This window comes from Prenolepis imparis, unplaced genomic scaffold (genome assembly GCF_030444845.1).
Source record: "Prenolepis imparis isolate NDT839.2.m4 unplaced genomic scaffold, iyPreImpa1.0 SCAF_1, whole genome shotgun sequence".
NCBI classification, from domain to species: domain Eukaryota; kingdom Metazoa; phylum Arthropoda; class Insecta; order Hymenoptera; family Formicidae; genus Prenolepis; species Prenolepis imparis.
Genome location: NW_028141159.1, coordinates 21354698 through 21381758, shown reverse-complemented (window position 1 = coordinate 21381758; position 27061 = coordinate 21354698). Strand labels below are relative to the sequence as shown.

At 32.9% G+C, this 27061-nt stretch overlaps 4 protein-coding genes and 1 long non-coding RNA gene across 5 annotated transcripts in view; 1 reads left to right on the top strand and 4 right to left on the bottom strand.

Annotated features, from left to right (window-relative positions):
• Positions 1–27061, top strand: part of LOC145936068 (uncharacterized) — a 102379-nt gene that overhangs the window by 44523 nt on the left and 30795 nt on the right. The window lies entirely within an intron of this gene.
• On the bottom strand, positions 564–3428 carry LOC145935994 (odorant receptor 4-like). The gene is made up of 6 exons (XM_083037845.1): positions 3172–3428; positions 2498–2852; positions 1527–1757; positions 1238–1351; positions 988–1143; positions 564–621 (listed from the first exon to the last, which is right to left on the bottom strand). The coding sequence occupies exons 1-6, from the start codon at positions 3426–3428 to the stop codon at positions 571–573; spliced, it is 1164 nt and encodes a 387-aa protein (XP_082893971.1). The 3' UTR covers positions 564–570.
• LOC145935867 (uncharacterized) lies at positions 8730–15120 on the bottom strand. Its single transcript, XM_083037579.1, has 8 exons — positions 14873–15120; positions 14263–14614; positions 13949–14179; positions 13328–13483; positions 9808–10050; positions 9535–9648; positions 9302–9457; positions 8730–8780 (listed from the first exon to the last, which is right to left on the bottom strand). The coding sequence occupies exons 1-8, from the start codon at positions 15118–15120 to the stop codon at positions 8730–8732; spliced, it is 1551 nt and encodes a 516-aa protein (XP_082893705.1).
• On the bottom strand, positions 16258–22272 carry LOC145935865 (uncharacterized). Its single transcript, XM_083037564.1, has 8 exons — positions 21723–22272; positions 21168–21510; positions 20694–20924; positions 20506–20619; positions 20276–20431; positions 17265–17495; positions 16772–17125; positions 16258–16391 (listed from the first exon to the last, which is right to left on the bottom strand). Exons 1-8 carry the CDS (start codon positions 21986–21988, stop codon positions 16341–16343), a joined length of 1746 nt encoding a protein of 581 aa, XP_082893690.1. The 5' UTR covers positions 21989–22272; the 3' UTR covers positions 16258–16340.
• LOC145935955 (4-vinylanisole receptor-like) lies at positions 23620–25856 on the bottom strand. Its single transcript, XM_083037787.1, has 5 exons — positions 25121–25856; positions 24603–24939; positions 24049–24279; positions 23876–23989; positions 23620–23814 (listed from the first exon to the last, which is right to left on the bottom strand). Exons 1-5 carry the CDS (start codon positions 25387–25389, stop codon positions 23647–23649), a joined length of 1119 nt encoding a protein of 372 aa, XP_082893913.1. The 5' UTR covers positions 25390–25856; the 3' UTR covers positions 23620–23646.

Below are 27061 nucleotides of genomic sequence, written 5' to 3'. Positions count from 1 at the left end.
CAGGATGTCTGGTAATAATCATCGAGTAAAATCCATCGTGTAGAAGTAAAGCAGGTTAAACCGAATAAGAAAATTGAGTAATAAAATACGGTTGCAACATATAAACATCTACAATTACTTTTCTCGATGAAAAAAAGAAAGTTTACAAAAAATCGTTTCCCTTTCTCGACGCTGCAATAGCGAATTATATGAATTATTAGTTTAAAAATGCAAAACGCGCGCGCGGAAAATGTATAATTTTCGAATAAGATTTTTTGGAAAAATCAGAGGAAAATCGATGGATAATTCAACCTTATTTAATAGACACTAAATATCATGAGTTATTGATTTACTTTCAGACAATTTCGAATTTATTCTTATTCCATGAAAATGCGTGCATGGAAATGTGCGCGTGAAGAGAAAGGTTAGTGATATCGCAAAACAGTTTTTGTCTTTAAATGTTTTTATATGTCTTTTAATATTTTTGTATGTAAATTGTTTTCGACTAAACATAATTAGCTCTTAACGAGCTTTTATTAGAAAGCTGATTGATTACAAGATTTAGCTGATGATACAAGATTTAGTTTCGCTTTAATTCATCGCAAGTAAAACCGAAATGTACGAAGCTGAAGCTTTTACAATCTGTAATAATTAAATTTATAATTATTGAGGATATGCATATATCTCGAAATAGAAAATAATATGCAAAATTAATGCTTATAATAGATCTCCTTATAATGTATAACAATAAGTATATTTTATCCGCTATTATTTCTTCATTTAAAAAAATATAAAATATAAAAAATCAAATAATACATATATACATACATACATAAGTATACAAATTACGAAAATTAATTAATCATATAAAATGATAAATAATATTTATGTGTTCGAAGAAATAATATGTTTCTTTTGTCGCTGTTTGAGAGAATATAGAATAAATATAGTTTATAAAAGATTGTAAAAGATCTGTGAAATATAATATATATGTATATAAATACTTACACTGCTAAATTGTTGTAAAGACAAATTCACAACTTTTCCAATTGTAATGGTTAGTTGTTTCTGTGATCTCATTATCAAGAACAATATAATCCGACTATCTTTGGAATTTGATTCGTACCAGAATGAATTATACGCAGCATCTCCGATATTGTCGCTCTGAATTGAACAAAAAGAATCTTAATAAATAGTTTCAAAAGTAAATAATAAATCCATCCGTCATAGCTATAAAATACTTGTCTTAAAATTTAACCTTAGTACTTAAGTATTCTCCAGCAAAGCAGAACACAAACGCTTCCATATTCATAACGAAATAAAATAAAAGTGTTCTTATTATAATTTTCACGGCATCGGGCGTTCCAACTGACTGGAATATTAAGAAAAGAGAACCTAATGGTAATGAGAAAACGATAAAACGGTGAACAATTAAAAGCAATTAACGTTCTTCACTTTGCAGATTTATTTTTACAAGTCTTCGCGCTCTTCTCTATCTAAAATTAAAATTGTCGCACTGCAAAATGGAAAAAGTGCTGCTTAATTACCGCGACCATTACAAAACCCAAACAGCAGATAATAAAAGTATCCGACACGAACAGCACCATCGCGATATTCGAATATAGATCTTCGATATGCTTTGAAAAGGTGATGATTTGCTGATGTTTCTTGATTATTTTTTTTATCATAAAGACACTTGGACTGCGTTTCTCTTTCATTGGAAATATTTCCATTAACCATTCGCAAAGGATATTGATTTGACCACCTACGTGCAATATCTAAAGTATACGATTACAATACAATTATTTTAAAATTATTTTATTTTGTTATATTTTTTGCAAGAATTATTTTGTATATATACAGGGTGATTTATAAATGCATAGCAATAATTTTTGTTATGTCAGACGGCGAATATACACATTGAAATCAGTAAAAAAATGTTAGATTGAATATAGGCTGTGCACATCATAATTTCTGGGTTGTGGAAAATTAAAAAAGAAATACTCAAAATATCTGTTTTATGTATCAGTATATGTTACATTACGTTTTAATATTGAATCCTTCACTCGCTGGACGTTGTTGGAATTGTTTCAAATCCATTTTATATCTTTTCCTGCAAATCGTGAATTTTATTAATTATGCTGCATATATAATTGATTTTAAATGACTCTAAAAATAAAAATTTTAAATTAGAAAATTGTTCTATTGCCTCGTCTTAGCCATCAATCTGAATACAAGTTGTTTAAAAATATTCGGATTGCAAAGAGCAGAGAATAAAATCGAGTATTCTTTTTAATCTTCCCCATAACTCAGAAACTACAATATATACAATTTATGTTTAAATAATATTTCTTACTTATTTTAGTGTTACTACGTTCATCCTCTGAAGTATTGCTGTACATTTATAAATTAGCCTGCATATTGTCAATTGATTATAATTAATAAAATATTAGTGAACATTTAATAATAATAATAGCAATAAAAATAATTTGTTAAATAATATGACAATAAAAATCACCAAATTTATCAGTAAGGCATTTAATAGGCCCGTTGCACAAGAGCTCAACAGTACGTAAAGAAACTGAATAATTATGATCAGTTCGTATACGTATGCTCGATTATAGTCAAATGGTAGATCCATGTCCATAATGAGCGGTCGCATGGAAGTATTGGAAGCTTTGTCGTTATTTGTGTCGTGTTTTATGACAACATTGCTACTGTGAAAAATTACAGCCATCGAATAAAGGACCAATGTCATGTTATTGAAACGTCGGGATAGCTTGGCATTGCATGTCGTCGCGAACATACTGAATTCCGCGCTGTAACACTTCTCCCAATCGATCGCCATCATCGTTAATATCCTGTCAAATGTTCTACGGATGGTTTTCGAATGGTCATAATCGTGAAAATAATCGCAACAAAGCGTTCAAAAATAAATCAACAACGAGAAAGAAATTTATATATATATATATATATATATATATCTGTTTATTAAATATTATATTATTTATATTTATTTAACTTTATTATGTTATTTATATGTTTATAATTGTCAAACAATTTACTTTACTGATAAAATTTTAAGCGTAAACAAAATATGCAGAAAATATGCAGATAATATATTTTATTAAATATGAATTATAATCTCTAAAAATAAGACAAATATATTTTTACTAATATTGCATATCTCACCGCTGTTTATACCACAAAATGATAAGTTTAATTAAGAATAACGAGAATGACAATGTTTCACCTATCAAGTTTATCACTTCGAAAAATTCGATAGAATGGAAATGTATTATAATATATTGATAGTGAAAAAATTGCTCGATTAGAAGCGCAATGATCCAGAATAATCTCCGTAACAGAATGTACGACGAGTCCGGCCAAATGCCCAAGATTCGAAGGAAAATTTCCAACGACTTGCTAAATATATTGTCCACTTTCATATTTCCGTTTTATTATATCGCTTCTCTCAATTATTTAAAAAAAAATTTTTTTTACCCTCGATTCTGATAAGACAGTAATTTTACATTATGAGAGATACGCGTCCGATCGATCATATGATGTGCACGATATTGCACCTTTGTACAGACTGGAAGAAGTTTGAAAAGAAAAGACGAACGTATACCCTCCCTCGAGCGAATGCTTATTAAATATTTTGATCGCAAAGCGCACGGATTTGCATGTGTCTTTGTCGTGACCCTACGATAAAAAAACATTTCCGGATGGCCGGATCCTCCCTCTATCTCTATCTCTCTCTGTTTAGGGTGAGTCGATGGTGCAGCGCAGTGCGTTATTTCCTTTAAAAATTCAAGCAACTGCAGATAGCAACACACGCAAACATACGCCGGACGTTAAACCATGCTCGGTGACTGTAAGAACATTTTTAGTCTTCGTAAAATTGCGTGTGTTCTAAGAAATATCTATCATAGTCATATATTTATGACTGAAAAAAAAATAAAAACATGAAAAAGTATAATCTGGAAGCGAATCTTGACCTTCTGTTTCTTTCTCTAGTCTTTTCTTTTTTCTTTTTTTTCTTTTTTCTTTTTATTGTTTCCTTCAACTCTGTCATGCAGTAACGAAGTAATGTAGTTAAAATGTAAAACGCTTTGTACGCAAAAAAGGGATAATGTCCAAATAAAACGTCGGCGAGATTTGAACAGAAGGGAACAGAGGGAAATAAAGCCTGAGAGCTAGAGAAAAAACGAGTAAGTTTACTTTGTTTGATGTTATTTAATAAAACTTTACGTATTTCGGGTTATTGATTTTCTTTCCGAGTTTATTTTTGTTCTCACATTTGCACAATACCTGATAGACGAGAGAGTCACACTGGAACGGTTTTTATCAATTTTAATTTATACGCCAACTTTTTACAATTAGACCATTAGTTAAACTTTTAACATTCGTTAGAAACACGATGTGTAAAATGCAGTTTTGCCTCATTCACAATTCGAAAACGGAAATATAAAAGATTGAAGCTTCTACAATCTGCAACAATGTTATCATGATAAAAGATTAATGCAAAGTATTAATAATAAAATGAATATACAAATTAAAAATATTAATTGCATAATATTTCGAGAAAATAACATGTTTTATCGAAGTAAATATTAAAGTATATATGAGAAACAAATGAAGAAACTTTGTATTATTAAATTATGTTAGAGACAAATCTGTAATTTTTCAGATATAATAATAAATTGATTTTGTGATGATTTCATCATCAAAGGCAATAATAATCCGACTCTATTTTCGATATCCAATTCATATTAAAAGAAATTATGACTGCACTTCTCTTTGAATCCGATATTGATGAAAAGACGCGAATCCATTTCTTTAAGAATGAGTTAGAATTATTTATTATTTTATTAGAAAAATATATTTAAAAGATTTTTATTATATTTATAATATATACATAAATTTTTATCTTATTTCCAAAAATGTTTCTTTTTTTTTGATAATGCATTTTTTTTTAAATTATCGATTTAATTTTGGAGAAAATGTAGTTTCGCTTTAATGTATATTAAAATTGCAATAAGATATATGACTTGTTAAATTTTTTACTTATACATATATTAATCAATGTAAAAAAATAATTGAAATTGTTTGTAATAAATTTTAATTACAGATATATTTTTTAAAAAGTAAGATTTCTTTATCGAGAAAAGTAATGATCTATCGAGGAAAATGTGATAAAGTAGATGAGAAGAGGAAGTGAAAGAGAAAGAGAGAAAGAGAAAGCATGAATTAGAAATAATAAAGGAATGTTAAAGGAATTAAGGAAAAACAAAAGTGGGATAACAAGGATGAGAAAGTTGAGGTACAACGAAGAATTCCTGACTATTAAGAAAAATAGGGGCTCGAGATATCTGATGAACGTGATCAGGGTGGCGTGCAAATCCGTGAATAACATAAGGGGAAAAGAATGAAGAAGACATGCAGAAGGAATAGGAAACGAAAAGAGTACGAAAAATTATATTAGAGAAGGTAGAGAAACAAAAGAAAATAAAGAAAAAGTCGATTAAAGATGAATGAAAGAGCTAAAAGGAAATAATAAATAGGATATAATAAGAATAAAAGCTGCACTAATAAAAGCATAGTTATCGAGATGTGCGAAATATTTGACTGACGACGGCAAAGATACGTAATTAAAAGGGAATAAAATAGAATATAAATAGAGAGAGCAAACGCGAGTGGAACAAAAATGTGCGCAAATAAATGCGATGAAAAATGGCATATATAGAAAAAGATAGAGCATATAAGTTATTGTTAACTAAAAAACGTAAATACTGTCTTTTAATCAGTTTCTAAATTTTTAATTATAGGTTTTTTTTCGTAACATAATTTCTTTTTCAAGATATGGCTAGCAGTACAAAATATAGGATATCAATGCCTTTATAATCTTTTATAACAAATGGAGTGGACAAAGATGATACATATACATGCATATAGACTTTAGAAATTTATAAAATAATGATATTCTATATAAATTTATAAAATAATGATATTCTATATAGATTTATAAAATAATGATATTTCATTGATAATATGAGATGGAATAAGTAATTATCGGCAGTAATAATTGCGCATAAAGTAATGTAATAAAGTGATGAAAGCTTACGCTGGTAAAACGTTCCAACGACAGATCCATAATCTTCTCGATCGTAGTCGTTAATCGCTTTTGCAATCTCAATATCAAAACGATATTGTTCGGCTCTTGTTCACGTGCATATTGTACCAAAGGGATTTATAAGCCGCATCTCCGATATGCTGATTCTAAAGGCTAAATAAAGCAGAAAAGGAGTATGTAAAATGAGCATTATTTTTTCTAACAAAATCGATTTTGATGAAACTTGTCACAGAAGTAATATAAGATTAAATATAAATAATAAGAACTGTATCAATAATATAATATGTACTTTTGAGATTATTGGAAAGCTGCTGGGATACATTCTTTGATTTTGCCAAGCATCCACATTATTGATTTGATTTTGTCAAGAATCCACATTATATTATTACAGTTCTTAATATTTAGCCCCTTATATTACTTCTATGCAAAACTTCATCAAGATCGGTTTTGTTAAAAAAAAAAAGAAATCCATTTTGCATACTCTTTTATTATTCTTACATATACAATTTAAATGTAAAGCGCAAAAAAGAAATTAAATTGAAAAAGTATGTAATATATAAAAATTAAAGCTGATAGCTTTCATTAAACTCATATGTCACATAGCAGAGTGTCGATTTAGTCAATTTAAATATAAAATTTTAAATTGTGTGTGTGTGTATTTATAGCAAGAGTGTTTAATTATTAATTAAATATCACTTGTTGCAGCACTGAAATGTTTATGTGTATAGACAAAATAAAGTAGCATCAAAATCAAATTAACATCACAGGCTGATACTCAGGTATTCCTCGACGAAGCAGAAAATAAATGTTACGACATTTATAACGATGTAAAACAGCAGAGTCTTCACTAAGAAGGATCTAAAATCGCAGAAGGATCTATAAACTGTTTATTAATTGCAACATCGTTTGCATTAATGCTCTTTAAATCTCTACAGATCTTTATTTTTAGCCTTTAAATGGTTAATTTACCGTTATTTTTTAGAATTCTTTTTTCTTTTGAAATACTACTTTCGAAAATAATATCATTAAAAATCGAAAAAAAATCATTATTTACAATTATAATACAGCGTTGGAATCCATTATTTACAATTTAAATGTATTTAATTTTTCAACATGTCAATAAATTTATTAATAATATAGCTTTTGCTATTTATAGAAAAAAAATTTATATTACATTTTTATTCTAAATATCTTTTCAATATTCTTATCAATAGCATTACTGAAAATTGAATAAATTTTAAAATATTATTTTTTGATTAACAAAATAAAACGCGAAATTATTGTATATTTGATTAAGCAATTAATTTCTCACAAATATCTTTTAATATTACACTTACAGTGATGATGGTTCTATAGAACAAATAATCAAAGTGTTCAATTGAAAAAAAATCATTGAAAAAAATATTTATTAAGCATTCTATAAGATATCGATCTGACCACCAACATGAAGTACTAATAATTACAACGAAAAACAATGATTATTGAAAGATATAAGTCTTGTCTTGTTCTATAATAACATATAAACAACTGTTAGAAAAGACATGTATATGTATAACAGTATAAATTAAAATATTACAATTATATTATATTATAATAATAATTATAATATATTATAATAATATAATATAATATATTATAATAATATTATAATAAAATTATAATAACAAATTATAATGTAATATTAATTAATATTTTAATTAATTATTGACTTACCATTGATTGATTTAGAAGACAATCATTTTGAAGAATAATAGATTGTAGGCCAAAGGGAAGCTCAGATTGTCCATCAAGTCTACTAGATCATTTATGTAATACGACATAAGCATACTGAGAGATCTGCATGATGATTATTGCGAATCTGAAGAATCTGCACGACATGTCAGACTATAAAGATTAAACATCAGAACAAGCTTTATAGAGAAGCACGTTGTGCTAGTCGTCATTTTCGTAAAAAATAAACTCTTTTGCTGACGCCTTATAAAATATCAAGTATCGGCGAGCGTTTTGTTTTCTTTCGATAGAAATTGTATTACGAAGCAGATAACTAAAGATGAGAACTTGATTACGAAAGCGCATGGCACGCAATTGATCGAGATCGCATGATCATTAAATATTCTGTTTGCTATCGAGCGATATAAATACGGTTGTAACTATACATCACAATTACATCTCGATGAGGGTCAAAGAGAGAGGAAAATTTACAACATTTGTTTCCACACGCTCGGTTTCCTCTTTCTCTCGAAGTTGCGGCGCAATAGCGGCGAATTATGCGAATTATTAGTTTAAAAATGCAAGATGCGAGCGCGGAAAGTGTATAATGTTCGAGTGAAATTCTCGCGGAAAAAGAAGAGAATACATATCGGCGGGGAGTTCGACCTCATTTAATAAACATTGAATACGGGTTATTGATTTACCTCCAGACAACCCCGTGTTTATTCTTACTCGACGAATACGCGTGCACAAGTATACGAATGCTTGCGACACACGTGAGAAGAGAAATGTAATAATATTGCAAAACATTTTTCGTGCTTTTTTAAATTTTTTTCATGTGTAAATTTTTCTTCAACTAATCAACAATCAGGATTTATTAGAAATTCGATCTATAAGATTTGCTTCAATACATCGCTGTCAGAACCGATATATACGAAGCTGAAGCTTTTATAATCTGTAATAATATTATTTATAATCATTATGAGAATATATATATGTATCTCGCAATAAAAAATATTAATATTTAAATTTCATGTCTATCTGTTTGACTGGTGTCTTTAAAATGTATAATAAATATATTTTATCTGGTAATTATTAGTTATCATTTAAGAAAAAAGTGAAAAATATAAAAGAAATTATATTTATAAAATAAAATATGTGTGTGTGTGTATATTACTTTTTATATATTTTTTTTAAACGATAAATTAATTGTTACCAGATAAAATATATTTATTATACATTTTAGAGACATCAGTCAAAAGCAGATATGAATATTGAATTTAAAGATTAATATTTTTTATTGCGATATATATACTACGAAAAATTAATTAATCACAACAAATACAAAAATATCATTTATACCTTGTAAAGAAAATAACAATTTTTTTTATCGTTGTATGAGAGAATATAGCTGGCGTTATAAAGGTATATATTACATATATTTAATAGTTATGTATATATGTACAATAGACTTACACTACAGAACCGCTCCATAGACAAATTCAACGTTTTCCCAATTGTAATAGTTAATTGCTTCTGTGATCTCATTATCATAAACACAATAAATCGACTATCTCTGGAACTTGCTTCGTACCAGCAAGAATTATACACAGCATCCCCGATGCTGCTGGTCTATTAAACGAAAAATTATATAATTTTCAAAAACATATAATATATCCATTTGCATAATATTTGTGTCAAAGTTTAACCTTATTAGTTAGATATTCTCCAGCGAAGCAAAACGTAAACGCCTCCATATTTGAAACGACGTAAAATAAGATTATTCTCATTATAATTTTTAAACCATCAGGTGTTCCAACTGACTGGAATATTAAGAAAAGACCTAATGGCAATGAGAAAGCAATAAAAAGATGAATAATTTAAAATAATTAACTTTTTACTTTGCAGATTTATTTTTACAAGCCTTCGCGCTCTTCTTCCTCGCAAAGATTGTCGCGCTGCAAAATCGAGACGCTACTTACCATAACGAGTGTATAACCCAAACAACAGATAATTAAAGTATCTGACACGAACAACACCAGCGCGATATTTGTGTACATTTCTTCGATCTTCTCTGAAAAGGTGATGATTTGTTGATGTTTTTTGATTACTTTCTCTATCATCAAGGGATTCAAACTGCTTTTCTCGGATAACTTTTCTTCCGTTGGAAATATTTCCGTTAACCACTTACGAAGAATATCGATTTGACCGCCTGCGTGCAGTATCTAAAATATATGTATTTCTTTTCAACCGCTACGCTTGCAAGTCGCTAAAGAATATTTTAATATTGAAATTAAATTTGCGATATACAAATATATACAATATCTTTTGAAATTTGCAAAGCAGGTCTCTAAATGCATATATATTTAACAAAATATTTATATTTATTAATAATACATATAAAACATAAAATATTTATATATATTATTACAAATATTATATTTTATAAAATTATCAACAATTTATTTTTATACACATATGTATATACAGAATGAAAAATGCACACGATTTAAATATGCTCGGCAATACTTCAATATTTCAATACGGAAAGTGAATATACATGCTAACACAAGTAAAAAATATTATTTGATTATACATTGTATTTGATTATACATACCATAGTTTCTGAGTTATCGAAGATTAAAAGAAATGCTTAAATAATCCGCTTCAACATAAATTACATGAGGTTAATATTAAATCATTGGCCGGGATATATCAGATGTTTGAATTGTTCTGAATCCATTTTGTATCTTTTTTTACATGTCGTGAACATTATTAATTAGTGTCACTTATATAATAGATTTTATAAATAATTTCAAAAATAAATATCTAATAAATTAAAACTAGAAGATCTTAGTGACCATAGTATTTATCTCTTCGCCATCGATCTGAAAAGAAATTGTTTAATCGCAATAAGGAAATAAAGTTGAACATTTTCTTTAATCTTCCATAACTCAGAAATTATTGTATGACTTATGTTTAAATAATATTTCTTATTTATAATATTTCAGTGTAATATACATATTTATCTCCTGAAATATTGCCGTGCATTTATAAATCACATTTTGCATATTATTATTAATTGGTCATAGTTATTAAGATACTAATAATATATATAAATATAATAATAATAGAAAAATATAATAATAAATTTATTATGAAACAATAAAACTCACCAAATTTATTAGTAAGGTATTTAACATGCCATGTACCCAGGCGGATAACATTAGGTGAATAAACTGAATAATTATGATCAGCCAATATACCAATGTTTGATTAAGGTCAAATGGTAAATCCATGGTCAAAATGAGCGGTCGCGTGGAAGTATTGGAAGCTTTCTCGTCATTCGCGAAAAGATTGCTACAGTTAAACAATATAGACATCGCATAAATAACGATTGTCCCATTATTCAAACGTCGAGATAGATTTGCATAGTATGTCGTCGCGATCATACTAACTTCATCGATGGTACGGTTTTCCCAATCGGTTGACATCATCGTTAATATTTTGGTAAATGTTCTACGGATGGTTTTTGACGGGTCATTATTGTCATTGTTGTGATAATGATCGCAAAAAGTCGTATAATCAAGAATCGTATAATCAAGAATCAATCGACAAGAAAAGAAATTTACTTAAATCTCTTTTTAACAATCAATTATGTTAATTTATTTTCTTTACATACTTAACTGTATTATATTATTTATAATTTACTAAACAGTTTACTTTATTGCAAAACTTAAGCGATGAAAGTTAAAAGCAAATTTACAAAAAATTAATATGTTAGAAGAATGAGTTACAATCTAACGATAAAAAAAAATAATTTTTTTGTCAATATTATATATCATCACATATATTATATTACATATCTCACCGCTGTTTAACCCAAAAAGTAATGAGTTTAATTAACATTATCGTGTATGTCATTGTTTCACTTAAAATTTTCATCACTTCGAAAGACTCGACGGAATAGAAATGTGTAACGACCCATCGATATTCAAGAATTTGTTCCATCATGACCGCAATCGTCCAGAATAATCTGCGTAACAGAATGTACGACGAATTCGGCCAAATGCCAAAAATTCGAAGAATAATTTCCATCGATTTGCTAAGTGTATTGTCTATTTTCATGCTTCTATTTTATTATTATAAACACTTCTTTCAATAAAATTTTTTTTAACGTTGATACACCGATTCTTCTTCTAAGACAATAATTTTACATTATGAGAGACGCGTATAATGTGCACGATACTGAATCTTTGTACAGATTGAAAGCTCGGAAGGGAGTCGCATCGAACGTGCCCTCCCTCGAGCAACTGCTCATTAAATATTTTGATCGGAAAGCGCATGAATTGCATATATATGGCTAGCATGTCGATAAAAAAAGTTTCCAAGTTCCGGACCTATTTCTAGCTCTATCTTAACAAAGTGCGTCGTGTCCTTTAAAAATTCAAGCGACAGCAGATATAGTATTGCACGCAAGTCTACACCTGACGTTAAACTGTGGTCAGTGACCGTGAGAAAAGTTTTGTGGTTCTAGAAATGAGAGGATTTTTCGAAGAAAAGAAAAGACACCCGGAAGTTTTCCTTTCCAAGATTTTGTTGCCTGAATGTCGAGGGAAATACTTCACGTGTGTGTTATAATGAGTACTGGAAAATGTCAGTCGTGTAGTTTCGGATAAAACGCGGGGATACAAGTTTGTGCACAATAATCGTGTAAAAAACGTGGAAACTGAAAAGTTTTATTTCAACGCCGAATACGCGTGTTTCGCAGAAACAAGTGTAATACAAACTCTAAAGAATATCACAAGACGAAGGAGCATTTACGTATTAGTTTTTTTTTTCAAAGAATTGAGATATTTCTATATAACATTGTTTAAATATTACGAGAATCTCTGAAGCAACGTGTAACGATGTAAGAAAAAGTTTTCGTTATATAAACGTTTTATGTTGGTGCTTCATGTATTCATTACTATAACATTTTTCGCATGAAAATAAAAAATAAATGTGCGTGAATGGAATAAATTATAAAAATAAATGCACACAATTGTATTCAAAATAATATAGTAATAATAATAATTAAAATACTGCTATTACTGAATTTTATCGTATTAATGTTTCTATATTATATTATAATAAAATATTAACCCATCATGATACTATCACAATTTCATCGATCGACATAGAACTTAGTCCTCAATACATTGCCATTAATACGGATATATATGATCCCGATGCCTTCATTACCTATAATATTAATTGCTTGTAATTTAATATATTTTGAATATGTGATTTTAAACTACAAATTAATAGAATAGTCAATTTAACAAAAATACAACGTTTACATTTAAAAATTAAATCCTTTTCATTCTGTATCATTATAGTATTATTCGATAAATTTTTTATTGTTTAAAGACTGAATAAAATTTAGTACAAGTGCCAAAAATTTATGTTACCGAGTGAAGAAAAAAAAAAAAGAAGATGAAAAGAAAATGAGAAACTTACGCTGGTAAAACGTTCCAAGGAGAGATCCATGATTTTTCCAATCGTTATAGTCAATTGTTTCTGCGATCTCAGGATCACGAGATGTACGATCCGACTTTGTTTAGGTGTGACGTCGTACCAAAGAGAATTATAGGCCGCATCTCCGATCATTTTGCTCTAGAAAAGAAAAACAAGAGATGGATTTTATTCGCGAGTGCTGCCGCAATTCTCGGCTAACCTTGGTACTCAAGTATTCACCGGCGAAGCAATATATAAACGCTTCGAGATTCATCACTAAGTAGAATAATACGGATCTGACCAGGACCGGCAGACCACCAGGCGTACCGATCGACTGCAATATCGAAGCAATTTAGAATCAATCGTAACTATATATTTTCACGTAGGTGTGTAATATCGACTATATTCCGATTATAATATTTCGATGAATCAATCGCGTTTTCGACTGACTATCGCGTCTTAAAATGCGAGGAAAAATGATGTCAAACGAACAAAATTTCCGGAAAAGGTTCTGTCTTTAAAACTAGACAGGACAATGATTTTTTTGGAAATCACAAGGTACACTTCTTCTCAAACTATACAAATAGACAGATAGCGATGAATTTTTGCCGAATGTTTACTCACGGTGATAATAATGAATCCTAAACAGCATATAATGATAGTATCCGAGACAAACAGCATCAACGCGATATATGTGTAAAGGTTTTCGATACTTTGCGAAAACGCAATGATCCGCTGATGCTTCGTGATCAGCATTCTTAATGTTGTCCCGTCCACTGTGAATATCATATCTTTGGAAAAAGCCTTGAGCAACCAGTCGCAAAAGACATCGATTTGACCGCCGATGTGCAGTATCTAAGATCAATAGGTGAGCGATATAATAGATCGCGATTACCTTATTTTATTTACAGGCCGAATAATGTCGCAAACAAACTCACCAGAGTGACGATGAGTGAATTGACGATATACATCCCGCAGGCACAAATCGACAGATGAGAGAACTCGAAGATCATAACGACCGCGTAGACGGGAAACGTGTTGATCTTGAAGGGTAGCTTCATCTTCAGGATGTGCTCGCGCGCGGATACATTCATCTTCTCGACGTCACCGGCATTGACGGCAAGAACGCCGCAACTGTACAAAACTACAGCCCCCAATTGAAGGCCGATGAGCCAGTTGGAGAAGCGATGCGAGAGTCTGGCCCTGTTTGTCGTAATGCGCAGACTACACTCGGTCAGGTCGCAATTCTGCCAGTCCACGGCCATCATTTGCAATATATCGGAGAACGATCTACGATCGGATCGGATTCGAGATGAATCCTTTCATAGTAAATATATACACACAGCTAATATCCTTTCACATATGTAATAAATATTACACACAACAAATTATATACGAAAGATATATAATGCCACATCTGATTTCGCCCTTAATAAATTTACGAAATAATTGAGATCAATTTTCACATCATATTCGCGTTTTGTATGTATCTAATATAATTTTTTAAATAAAATTTAAATTATTATAAAAATCGACGCAATGTCTTACCGCTGATTAATCCACAAAATAGCGAGTTTGATGAGCAGGAGGCTGTACGTCATAGCGCTGCTCACTCCGTCCATAAAATTGGAGAAAGTGTCGGTGTAATAGTGTACCATCACGTAGCGATACTGAAAGATCTGAATCGCGCTCAACAGTACGACCCAAAGTGATCGGTACAAGACGGTCGACGGTAGATAGGGCCAGATACCGCAAGCGCGAAGACCGATCTTTACCGCGCGACTAACCGTGCTCATATCCGTGTTCTCCATAAATAAAACGATGTTTGAGCATGTGCGGGGGTGAATCGTCAGGTAACTTTACGTTGGAAAAAAATTTGGAGAGGTGGGGAATCCAGATGGGGTCAATGAACAAAAAAAAAACGTTTGCCAATCGGGGATGACTCGTTAAATATTCTCTATTGCCACGTGCGTATCGCGAACTTTGACAAACTCGAACAGGTATCACGTGCGACAGTCACACGTCGCGTGAATCTGAAAAATACTGTAAGGAGGGTAGCATATTTTTTTCCCTCCCTTCTTCGAGTCGAGTTTCGAGAACGATGCAACTGCGAATTAAAAATGTAACAATGCCTGCAATGGGGAGTTTACAGCTTCCATGACCTGCGCGATAAACGCGCAGTTGAAAAGTTTTGCTGCTGAGGGAGCGTCATGAAAGGAGGAATATGAAAACGCGGAAGTTTGTTCGGACGGGGAGCGACCCAAGATTACGTGTTTGCACCGCGATATGTGGCAGAAATACACTCCCCTTGGCGAAGAGAGAGATAAAAAGTTCATCGGGTGATTTTTCTCTCTGTAAACCACAAGTGCACACTTGAAAATATTACTCTCTTTTCACGTTGCATTTTTAAAAAATTCTTTAAATCTGATAAAACTAAAGAAGTAAATTTAAAATTATACAGCAACGAAAGAAGATGAATTTAATTATGAGAAAGTATAGGTCTTTTTACACGCGATAATATATACCTTGGATGAGACACGAACGTAAATCAGACACAAAGTTGTGCGCAACGACAATGAAAAAAGATAATCCAAGATTTAAGGACGCGGATCCCCGAAGAAGTAAGAGAGAGCGAAATTGCTAAAGTAGTTTTCAGTTATTGTCCTCTCGCCGTAGATAAGCAAACAAAAAGTTCTAGAAAACAAGTTAGGCCTTATTTGAGAGATATCCACGTTATTAACAATATCTGATTGAATAAAAAAAACCTTCGCTACGCAATTTTCTTCTTTAAAAAAATATTAAAATATTAAAAATTAAAAAATAGAATGGTGAAGTCAAGTGTAGCTTGAATTACTTGCAACTCGTGGAAAATAAATGGAATAGAAACATTACTTAAAACGAACTTTTTATATTTTTATCTTATTTATTATTAAGCTCTATTGTTCGTGCATTATTACTTCATATTATTGTTACAAGCATTGTTATCATAATACATGTTATCTCTTTCTTTTTATATTCAGTACATCGCTAGTAATAGCGATAGATACGATCCTGAAGCCTTGACAACCTATAATTAAATCATCATTGTACATATTATGATCACAAATATAAATAATAATAATTCAAGAAAGTAATAACCAGACAAGTAGAACAAAATTATCTGTACTAGTATAATGTTGCGATTTTTTGACATGTCAATTTCTGCAGTTCTCAACAAACTCTTTTTCGTAATTTGTGATTAATCTTAAAATAATAATAATAATAGTTTAATTTTATTAACAAGTTGCATACGATAAGACAGCATATTCACGCGTAATTAATATTAATTAGAATTAGAAGATGGTGTTTATAAAAATATAAAATCTGTCAAAGATATTTAAATTTCATGTTGCATAGAAGTTGCGACAAATGAAACAAAAAGAGAAATAACATCAAGTTGAATCTTACGCTAGTAAAAAGCTCCAAAGAGAGATCCATGACTTTTCCACTCGTGATCGTCAATCTTTTCTGCGACCTTAGAATGATAAGCAATATAATTTGGCTCTTTTTGGGCGGAAAGTTGTACCATAAAGAATCGTACACCGCATGCCCGATCATCTTGCTCTGAAAGAAAAGTAAATGTTTGCGAATTAATAGAGATTTTTTTACGAAATCTCGATGAGATTTTGTATATCTCTCGATGCTAACCTTGACGCTCAGATATTCGCCAGACGAGCAGTATATGAACGCCTCGAGGTTCATTGAGATGTAAAATATGACGGACTTCACCAAGATCGCCGCAGCATTGGGCATATTTATCGACTGTAATTTTCACACACGTTAACGATTTAGTATCTTGGTACGAATTAATGTGTGATACTTGTAGCCCACGTTTTCGACATATCAGTAACTTTTTATGCAATATTTTATGTCTATAAAACATCGAACGTTTTTGACTTACAGTGGCGATAATATATCCTATACAGCATATGATCAATGTGTCCGATAAAAGCATTACAAACGCGATGTATGTGTAAAGAGTCTCGACGCTTTCCGAAAATACGATAATCTGCTGGTGCTTTCTGATCAATGATTGTATCGTAATCTCATCCGTCGAATCTGTCTCATTCTTGGAGAAAGCTTTCATTAATCGTTCGCGAAGAATATCGATTTGACCACTGACATGAAGTACCTAAAATTTAAAACTTAATGATCTTCTTGAAAAGTTAAATAATCGTTCTTCAAAAGATATTTGGAGAAAGGATATTATAAATTTATTTTCTAGCAAGTTATTTACATCCAATTTCAGATGTCATAAAATTATCTTGCAGATAATATTTAAAAAATTAAATTATTTTACAAGATATCTATACGAATTAAAATATCTAAATTGTGATTTAGGTGTGATATCTAAAAAAATATATATAGGATGAGTCTGATAAAAAGTTCACCATATTTTTCTCCAAAACGGTTAGAGATAGGGGAAGACATCCATTATAAAAATTGTAGGATAAGAAGGGACACATATTTTGGACCTTGAAATATTAACTGTTTTCGAGAAAAATATGGTAAACTTTTTATCAGACTCACCCTGTATATAAAATAAAATTGAGAAAATGATCGCATATGGATCCGTCTTGTTTAAAAAGTGATTGAACGCATGTCAAACTTACTAGAGTAACAAGAAGCGAATTGATAGTCGTGATGCCGTAGGCGACAAGAGTCAGATGGTAAAATTGGACAGCTTAAACCGCCACGTAAATAGAATTCGTACTAATATTGAACGGGAATGCCATCTTGAGAATAAGCTCCCGTTTGTACGGTTCCGCTCTCTCGGGATCTATGTTAGCTGCGAGAACGCCGGAACTGTAGGTGACTACAGAACACATCTGAAAGCCGATGATCCATCTTGAGGCGCGACGCGCGACATTTGCCGTTTTCGTCATTATCGGTGAACTATAGCGGCTCGCGATAGTATTGTCCTGCCAGTCCGCGGACATCATTCGCAACACATCCAAAAATGTTCTACGAAAGATCGGGTTCACACCGTGGGTGTTAACGCCTGTTTCACTCTCAGCCACCGTGAAATTGAATCCGGCTCCGAATTCATTTCATAACGTATCAGAAAAAAAAAAAAAAAAAAAAAAAACAGGCAGATAGTCGTGCGATAGTATAAGCTCCATTTACTCTTGATCGAATCGATTGATTAAAATTAAAAAGCGATTAAAACGATCAACGAGATTGACTCTCGCTTCTCTTTTTTAATCGGTGACTGCGATAAGTGACGACAAGAGAGGTCAGATTTGTATTCTACGACAAACGAGATTTGTATAATATTCTGTAAATGTATCATACCGTTGATTGGTCCATAGAAGGACGAGTTTCATGTAGAGCAGAGAGGAAGCCATCGCGCTACTAAGTCCGTCCATGAACTGGGAGAAGTCGTCCATATGAATGTTCACTATGACGTATCCCCACTGAAAGACCTGGGCCACGCTTAGCATAATTATCCAGTACAATCTAAACAGCACACTGGACAGTACGTAAGGCCAAATGCCGTAAATGTGGAGGCCGAATCTGACGAGCCAACTAATCGTGGTCTGCATCTTTTTATTCTCTCGAGATGAGGCTCGGTCGATGAATAATTTCGCCAAAGGTTGAAACCTGCCCGCGGGTCAACAACTGAATCGCGCGTGTCATCGACCACTGACTCAATCATTTCTCCCTACCTCCCCTTATTCGTTAAATATATATTTCTATCGTAAAAAAAACTTTTTAACTGTAATATTACGAATCACGAAAATTATGGCTCTCTCCCTCGTCCCCTCCCTTCTTTCGGTCGCGATGCAATTGCACGCTCTCTTTAAAAATGCAACAGGCATGGGGGAAGGCCAGGAAGAGAAACTTAGTTTCCACGAGCGATGTTGAAAAGTTTTTCGCTGCTGGGGAAGGAGCAACGTCGTGGGGAGAAACGTCGGGAAAGAAAGCGAAGACGTATCGCAGGAGTTTCTTGCGATGGAAAGACTGGCTCGAAGGTCACAGTTGGTGCTGTAGGTGGTTGCGTGAAGGATCAAACAGTTTGACGGCGACGTTGCAGGCTGAAGCACAGAAGGATCAACCAGCGATCTCTCCTCGTAATTGCAAGGCGAGTATCCCGTAATACCGTTTTCATGCAACGTTCTTCTCATGCTGCATCTTTAAGCTTGAAAAATTAAATAAAAAAAAATTTCTAGATAAAGTATACCGTTAACAAAATGTGGCTAAATAGTCACAATAATTTTTTCATCTCATTACGATTAATTTGATTACGTAATATATACAAAGGGAAGTAATATGTATATACTCAACTTTTACAATATTTCTTATATTATGTATATATATATGCATATTTTTTATTTATCTTAAGAGCTGAATCTGGAATTTTATAAGATAAGAAGACGCTTTAGATGACTAAATTAAATGCTTTTATTTTGGCTTCTATGGGAATTGGTAAAATACATCGATCGAGAGGCTCAATATTGTATTTATAGCTCTTTGCTTATGTACTGCGAGCCAAGTAAAGCTGTCAGGAGAATCGATGCTTCGGTAAACGACACTCTTGCTCGTCTACACGCGTACACTTGATGTGAAACCCCGTCGAGTCTCTCTGAATAGGAAAATTGTTAATCGTGTAAACGGCTGGCGGTAGTAAAAGAGTATTATATCTCTTTCTCTGCACGCGAGGCCATAAGCGGCGCGTAATGCACGCTGATGACTTCAATACATCGCGTGTAAGACCGACACATATGACGCTGATGCTTTCACGATCTACAACATGATACATATGAGCAATTACGGCCGACATACGCGATTATCATGCAACATGACTGAAGAACCGTCACTCGGTTGTCAAAACATCAATCATAGTAAGAGCACGCGAAAAAAATATCTACATTTTCATAATCAATTTTATTATCCGATTAAATCTCTTACGTTGGCGAATTGCTGCAAAGAGAGATCCACGAACTTTCCTACCGTGAGTGTCAAGCGCTTCTGCGATCTTACAATCATTAAAAGGACATCCCGATTCTGATTCGAGCTAGATTCGTACCAAAGCGATTCATAAGCCGCATCACCAATCATTTTGCTCTGCAAATGTAACAAACTTTTGTTGTAGAACGTAGAGCAGCATCCGGTATTACAGTATTACGTTGCTTACTGACTTTTGTACTGAGATACTCTCCGACGAAACAAAATATAAATGCGTCTAAGCAGATGACAACGTAAAATAACACGGATTTAACTAACACTGTCGATCCGCCCGGGGCACCGATTGACTAAAATTTTTGAAATTTTTATATTTTATAAATATTGAAAAAAGTTTAAAATTACATTACTGCAGAGTACTCACAATCACGATGAGAAATCCTAGACAACAGATAACCAGAGTGTTTGAGACGAATTGTACCAGCGCGATGCTTGAGAAGAGCCCCTCGATGTTTTTGGAGAACGAGATAATCCTCTGATGACGAACGATCAATGTCTTCATGATACTTTCGGTGATACCTTGCTCGATGTTCTTCCGTGTAATTTCACTCAATTTTTGCCGCACTATATCGATCTGCCCGCAGACGTGAAGCACCTAAATGTCACGATATGCGCCCTTTTCAATTTTACACCTCATTTAAGAAGCATGAAGTTCTCTGCGTAGCTTGTATATTATTAGTTTATTTCTCGGATTAAAAAAAAAATTACATTAATTATTAATATGTATCTATTAATTATTAATATGTATTTATCTCGCTTAAGATATTTTTCTCATTGACGTCATATCAGTAGCTGTCTTTCTTTGCAGAAACATTGATTAATTATAAAAAAGACTTACTAGTGTTATCAGGAAGGAGTTTAACACGCCCGCCGTACTGGCCGCGCTCGTCTGATGAACAAACTGTGTAATTAGAACAGTAATATACACTGATGTACTCTTGATCTCGAAAGGCAATTCCATCTTGAGAATGAGCTCTCGAGCATCGGTCTGATTGCTACTCCTAGATATAGATCTAAGCACAGTACCGGCAGCGTAAAGCAACACTGACATCGCGTATGTGGTGATTATCATAGTGGAGAACCGACGAGAGATATCAGCTATTTTGGTCATTGTGTACTCTTCGGAGACATCGTGAGTCTTCCAGTCCTCGACTACGCGCGCTACAATTTTGTTCAGCAGACTATAAAATTGAAGAAATATTGAATGATATAAAGGACGGCAACACGCGAAGATTACATCGCGAAATAGCATCACAAATCGAAGAATAGCGTAAAAATTTTATGTGGACATTAGAAGTTATATTTTTACAATTTACAACCTCAGATCTAGGATATGAAGACCCGGGATCTGCTGGTTTTGCAAATCATACTTAGCTGATGCGAGAAAGCTTACTGAGCGTTGAACGTGAAAATAATCAGCTTGATAAACAGAAGACTGTAAGCCAGAGTCGCGCTTAATACGTCCATCAGGATAAAAAGATCCTCCTCGCCGAAATGCATGATCAGGTATCGATACTGAAAGGTCTGAAACACCGCTAACGAGGATATGCACAGGATTCGGCGCAAGATTGCGTATGATGTGTCCGGCCAGACGCCGATTGCGCGAAGGCCGAACTTTACGGGGCGACAAACGGTATTCATCGAGCCCTCGTTACTCATCGAACCGGAATAGGTCAGTCTTTCTTACGACACGACAGCACTAATCTTAATTCGGTTTCTTCTTCCTTGTCACCTTACATTATACCGAGAAGACTAAAGAAGGAGACAAGACTGATGCGGGATTATTTGCTATTCCATACAGTTGTATGACTCAGTTTAAGTATTTTTCACTGAAATTACAACGCGGTAGCACGTCCGATCTCGTAAGATCATCGGTTAGAAGAGAAGCGTCGAAACTTCCGGTGGCAGGATAGCAAGCTCGATAGCTTTAATCCGATCGTGGATGAATATAGTCGTCGGTCGAAAGGTCCGAGCGAGACTGTAAAATTTTCTGTCGATTCAGCACTCGATTAACTCCCACCTCTGTCACCAGTCGACCAGTAAAGATCGTTCATATTACGTATTTCCGTAATTCGCACGTAATTAGTTCCATCTTGGAAGTCGAGGGGAAAAATTTATAAACCGATATCTCTCCGATAATTATAGCGGCTGCAAAAAAAAAAAGAAACAGTCACGAAGACATCCATATATATTGTCTTGTGCACATCGCGCTCGGTCGCGATCTGTCATTTGCATTAAAAATGCAAGGCGAAGGTTCATCATGTGAAAGACCCATGTACTCGGCATTATAATTCCATATAATACAATTCAAACAGCGATGAACAATATACCTGGCCAGATACCGTAAATGTAAAGACCGACTTCAATTATCCATCTGAACACATCTTTTTCCTAGAAGTCGATTAGAAACTTGGAAGATTAATCGCGATGGTTATCAACCAGCTTCTCCAAAACTGAAATCTCCTTGCGGCGACAACCGAAAGCAACTTCGTGTCATTTAACATGGATTTAAACATTATTTGTTAAATATATAATATGTTTGCTTTACAATATAAAAAATACAACTGTTTAATAGACGATATTTTCTCGTAACGTAATGTAATACATTACATATATATATATATATATATATATAATATATATATATATATATATATATATATATATAAAAAAGGAGAAAAAAATAATTAATTTTTATATATAAAAGTAATTTTTATAATATTTTTTATACATGTTTATATGCACTTATATATTTGTATATTTTTTTTATCACTTCAAAAATCTTTCTAATCAATCTCATATTTTCTAAGATAAAATGGCACTTGATATTAGATTAAATTAAGTCGTTAATTAAATTATCTTTTATTTTAATTTTATCAGATTTGACAAAATACATCTCTATTCGAAAAATCAAATAATCTCGGTTTATCGGAACTCGATCTGTTTCAGTAAACGATATCTCTGCTCGTCTATACATGTCTCTGACTAGGAAAACTGCTAAATCGTATAAACGGCTGGCGGCAGTAAAACTATACTATTTCCTTCTGCACGCGAAGATATTAATGTACGTTATAGGATGCTTCAATACATCGCGTGTAGCACCGACGCATACGACGCCGAAGATTTCACGATCTACAACATGACAGAAGCAATTACGATCGTCATACGTGTGTATATGTATACATATATCATATGCCGCGATGAAGTGACTGGAAAATGTTATTCGGTTGCCAAAATATCATTCAAGTTCACGTTCTATGTTCACGCACAAATGTGAAATGTGTCTTTATTTTTTTTCACTTTTATTATCACATTAATTAAATTCTTACGCTAGCAAATTGCCTCAGGGAAAGGTCCACGACCTTTCCGACCGTGAGCGTCAAGTGGTTCTGCGATCTTAAGATCATAAGGAGGATATCTCGATTCTGATTCGGGTTTAATTCGTACCAAAGCGATTCGTACGCCGCGTCGCCGATCATTTTGCTCTATAATTTAAAATTTTTCTCGGGTGTTTGGTTTTAAATGTGTTAAATAATATATACCGACCTTCGTGCTGAGATGCTCTCCGACGTAACAATATATAAATGCCTCCAAGTTGATAAGAATGTAAAATAACACGGATTTCACTAATATCGCAGATCCACCCGGAACCCCGATAGACTGAAATTAAAAAAAATGCCTTGTGTTTCGAAAAAAATTAATGACTTAATTATACTCACGATCATAATGATAAATCCTAGGCAACAGATAACCAGAATATTCGACACGAATTGTACCAGCGCGATATTCGAGAAAAGCGCCTCGATGTTTTTGGAGAACAAGATAATTCTCTGATGTCGGACGATCAACGTTTTCATAATGCTGTCACTCGCACCTCGTTCAATGTCTTTCCGCGTGATTTTACTCAATTTTTCTCGCACTATATCAATCTGCCCACCTATGTGAAGAACCTAAATGTCACGAAATGTAGTTAATTCAATTTAACATCTACATACGACGAAAACAACAAACCTCTACTTTGTAGGTACATTTAATATTTAATATCTCGATTTTTGATATATTATAGTTTTCTACAATTGATTTTATTTAATTATTTATTTCTCACAAATAAAATAATAATTAATATTATAAAATATATCTAACATTTATTGATAAATTTCTGGAATGATTTTTTAAACCCATAAATTTCTTTTTTTTTTGACATCATGTTGCATTTATATATTTTTCTATAAGTTTAAAAAATACTGACATTTTTACGAAAGAATGCACTTACCAGTGTTATCAGCAAGGAGTTCAGGACACCTGCCATACTCGCCGCACTCGTCTGATGAACGAATTGTGTAACGAGAACAGCCACATATATCGATGTACTCTCGATCGCGAAAGGTAATTCCATTTTGAGAATGAGTTCTCGAGTGTCGGTTTGATTATCGTCTTTCTGCTTCAACAGGGTGCCGGTTGCATAAAGGAACACCGACACCGCGTACGAGATGATTATAAAGTTGGAGAAACAACGAGACATGTAAGCTATTCTAGTCATTGTGTAATTATCTGAAACTTCGCGCTCCTTCCAATCGTTGACCATGCACGTTAAGATTTCGTCCAGCAGACTATAATCAATTATTTGAAGAAATATCGACCGATAAAGCTGTGTTCAAAGTATTGTCCAAGTTGACGTAAAAACGCAGAGTGCAAGAATCATGTAAAAATTTTGCAATTTTGAATGTAGGATGTATCGCGATCTGGACTTAATTCCGTGCTTAGTTTACGTCGCGACGAGAAAAAACTTACCGCGTATTGAACGCGAGAAAAAGAAGCTTCATAAATAGAAGACTATAACTAAGCGTCGCGCTTAACACGTCCATGAGGAGTGGCAGATTCTCCTGGCCGAAGTGCATGATTAAATGCTGATACTGAAAGGTCTGAAACACCGCTAACGAGGATATGCAGAGGATTTGTCGCAAAATTGCGTACGACGTGCCCGGCCATATGCCGACTGCGCGAAGACCCAACTCCACAGAGTGACACACGGCACTCATCGACTTTATCTCGTTCTTCATTGAGTCAGTCAAGTAAGAACCAATTTTACGACACGATAGCACCAGCGTGACTTATCCTTAACTTTAATGTACTCCGTTTTCTTCTCACAGTCTACATATTTGTAGATAACATTACAGTTGGTTGCCCTAATATACAATAATTTGATTCTAATATTTGATTTAATGCAAACAATTGATAGCGTTGAAACTGCGATACAATTGCATGAAACGTTAGATTTCGTATTGTCATCAGTTAGAAGACAAGCATCAAAATTTCCGGTTGCAACGCGCTCGATAGTCTTATGTTAGTTCAGTTGTGGTTGGTTGAGAAGACGCAGTAAGACTGTAAAATTCTATGTATTGAGCAATCAAGTGACTCCCACTTTGATCGTGATCGACCAATAGAAATTACTCATTTCTTATTCTCGTTTCTTCCTATCTTCGAAGTCACGAGTAGAAGCTATAAACCGATGCATCGATGATTGATGTGATTGCAAGAAAAAAAAGACAGAGACAATTATAGAAGTGCTCGTGCACCCTCATACGGTCGCTGCCCGTTATTTGCATTAAAAATGCAAAAGTAATAGTCACCACGTCTTGAAAGACCTGAGACTCATCATTATGATCTAAATAGCACGATTGACGATACATATATATCATCAGATATTGTAAACGTGAAGACTGACTCTATTCTGTGAATGCGATTACTTTTTCTTACAAGACGACGAGAGAAACATTTCGAAAATCGATCGCGATACATCTCATCCAACTTTTCTAATAATTAAAGCTATTTGCAGATCGAACGCAATCTGGAATCATCATAATCACTATTTGTCAAAAATATATATATTTCTATTATAATACGCACAAAAAAAAATTATAATTTCCCGAACGATGAAAATGGACGTGGAAAATGTTTCTTTCTCTCCCTCGAGTTTTCAAGCACGATGTACTAACTGCGCGCTCCGTTAAAAAATGCAAAATAAAAAGGAACACAGCTTGCACGAAATGCTAACCGCGCGGTTGAAAAGTTTCATTGCTGGAGGAACATATCGTGGGGCGTCGTGAGGCAGAAGAAAGACGGTGACACATCGCAGCAATTTGTTGCGACGAAGAGACCAATGTGAAGATCGCACAGTTGGTGCTGTATACGGTTACGAAAAGGATCGGACAGTTTGACGTTGCAGGACAAAAGCACGTGACAATGAAAGATATCGTTTGTCGAGCGACTTTTTCGAGACGAAATGATTGTATGTACAATACTAGAAGACAGCTTTTGTATAATATCGCGCCCTTAATCGCAATTTCAAAAAAAATGAGCAACTAAATTCATATTAATATTATAAAAACATATTATATAAAATTATATACATAAAATTAAATTCTAAAATTAAATATATGTAATTATATATAAAAATGTATAATTAAATTCTGAATTCTTGAAATAAAATTACAATTTATATATGTGTATAAATTGGAATTTTATTTCAAGAATGCAGAATTTAATTTTAAGATTTTTGCACTCATTATCAATTGCCTGAAATGTCACTGGATTCGAATTATTATTACGAGTGCAAGGGCTTAATATAAAACGTTTATCGTTTCGCTAGGTGATTAAATGGGGTCTTTGCTTGAATGTTTTTATTTTGGTATTTACACCGAGTTTGGTAAAATACATCGATGGAGAAGATCA

What these genes read in the sequence shown, in the direction of transcription:
- LOC145935994 (XM_083037845.1), bottom strand. Translation starts at nt 3,428, where the DNA reads ATGAAAGTGGACAATATATTTAGCAAGTCGTTGGAAATTTTCCTTCGA. An exon ending in ATTTTGTGGTATAAACAGCG is followed by an intron (nt 2,853 to 3,171) that starts GTGAGATATGCA and finishes AACCATCCGTAG; the next exon opens with AACATTTGACAGGATATTAA. An exon ending in ATGCCTTACTGATAAATTTG is followed by an intron (nt 1,758 to 2,497) that starts GTGATTTTTATT and finishes CGTATACTTTAG; the next exon opens with ATATTGCACGTAGGTGGTCA.
- LOC145935867 (XM_083037579.1), bottom strand. Translation starts at nt 15,120, where the DNA reads ATGAGCACGGTTAGTCGCGCGGTAAAGATCGGTCTTCGCGCTTGCGGT. An exon ending in ATTCACTCATCGTCACTCTG is followed by an intron (nt 14,180 to 14,262) that starts GTGAGTTTGTTT and finishes TATTGATCTTAG; the next exon opens with ATACTGCACATCGGCGGTCA. An exon ending in TAGGATTCATTATTATCACC is followed by an intron (nt 13,484 to 13,948) that starts GTGAGTAAACAT and finishes TTTCTTTTCTAG; the next exon opens with AGCAAAATGATCGGAGATGC.
- LOC145935865 (XM_083037564.1), bottom strand. Translation starts at nt 21,988, where the DNA reads ATGAGTAACGAGGGCTCGATGAATACCGTTTGTCGCCCCGTAAAGTTC. An exon ending in TAGGATATATTATCGCCACT is followed by an intron (nt 17,126 to 17,264) that starts GTAAGTCAAAAA and finishes TGAAAATTACAG; the next exon opens with TCGATAAATATGCCCAATGC. An exon ending in CTTTGGAGCTTTTTACTAGC is followed by an intron (nt 16,392 to 16,771) that starts GTAAGATTCAAC and finishes ATTTAATTATAG; the next exon opens with GTTGTCAAGGCTTCAGGATC.
- LOC145935955 (XM_083037787.1), bottom strand. Translation starts at nt 25,389, where the DNA reads ATGAAGAACGAGATAAAGTCGATGAGTGCCGTGTGTCACTCTGTGGAG. An exon ending in TTTCTCGCGTTCAATACGCG is followed by an intron (nt 24,940 to 25,120) that starts GTAAGTTTTTTC and finishes AATTGATTATAG; the next exon opens with TCTGCTGGACGAAATCTTAA. An exon ending in TAGGATTTATCATTATGATC is followed by an intron (nt 23,990 to 24,048) that starts GTGAGTATAATT and finishes TTTTAATTTCAG; the next exon opens with TCTATCGGGGTTCCGGGTGG.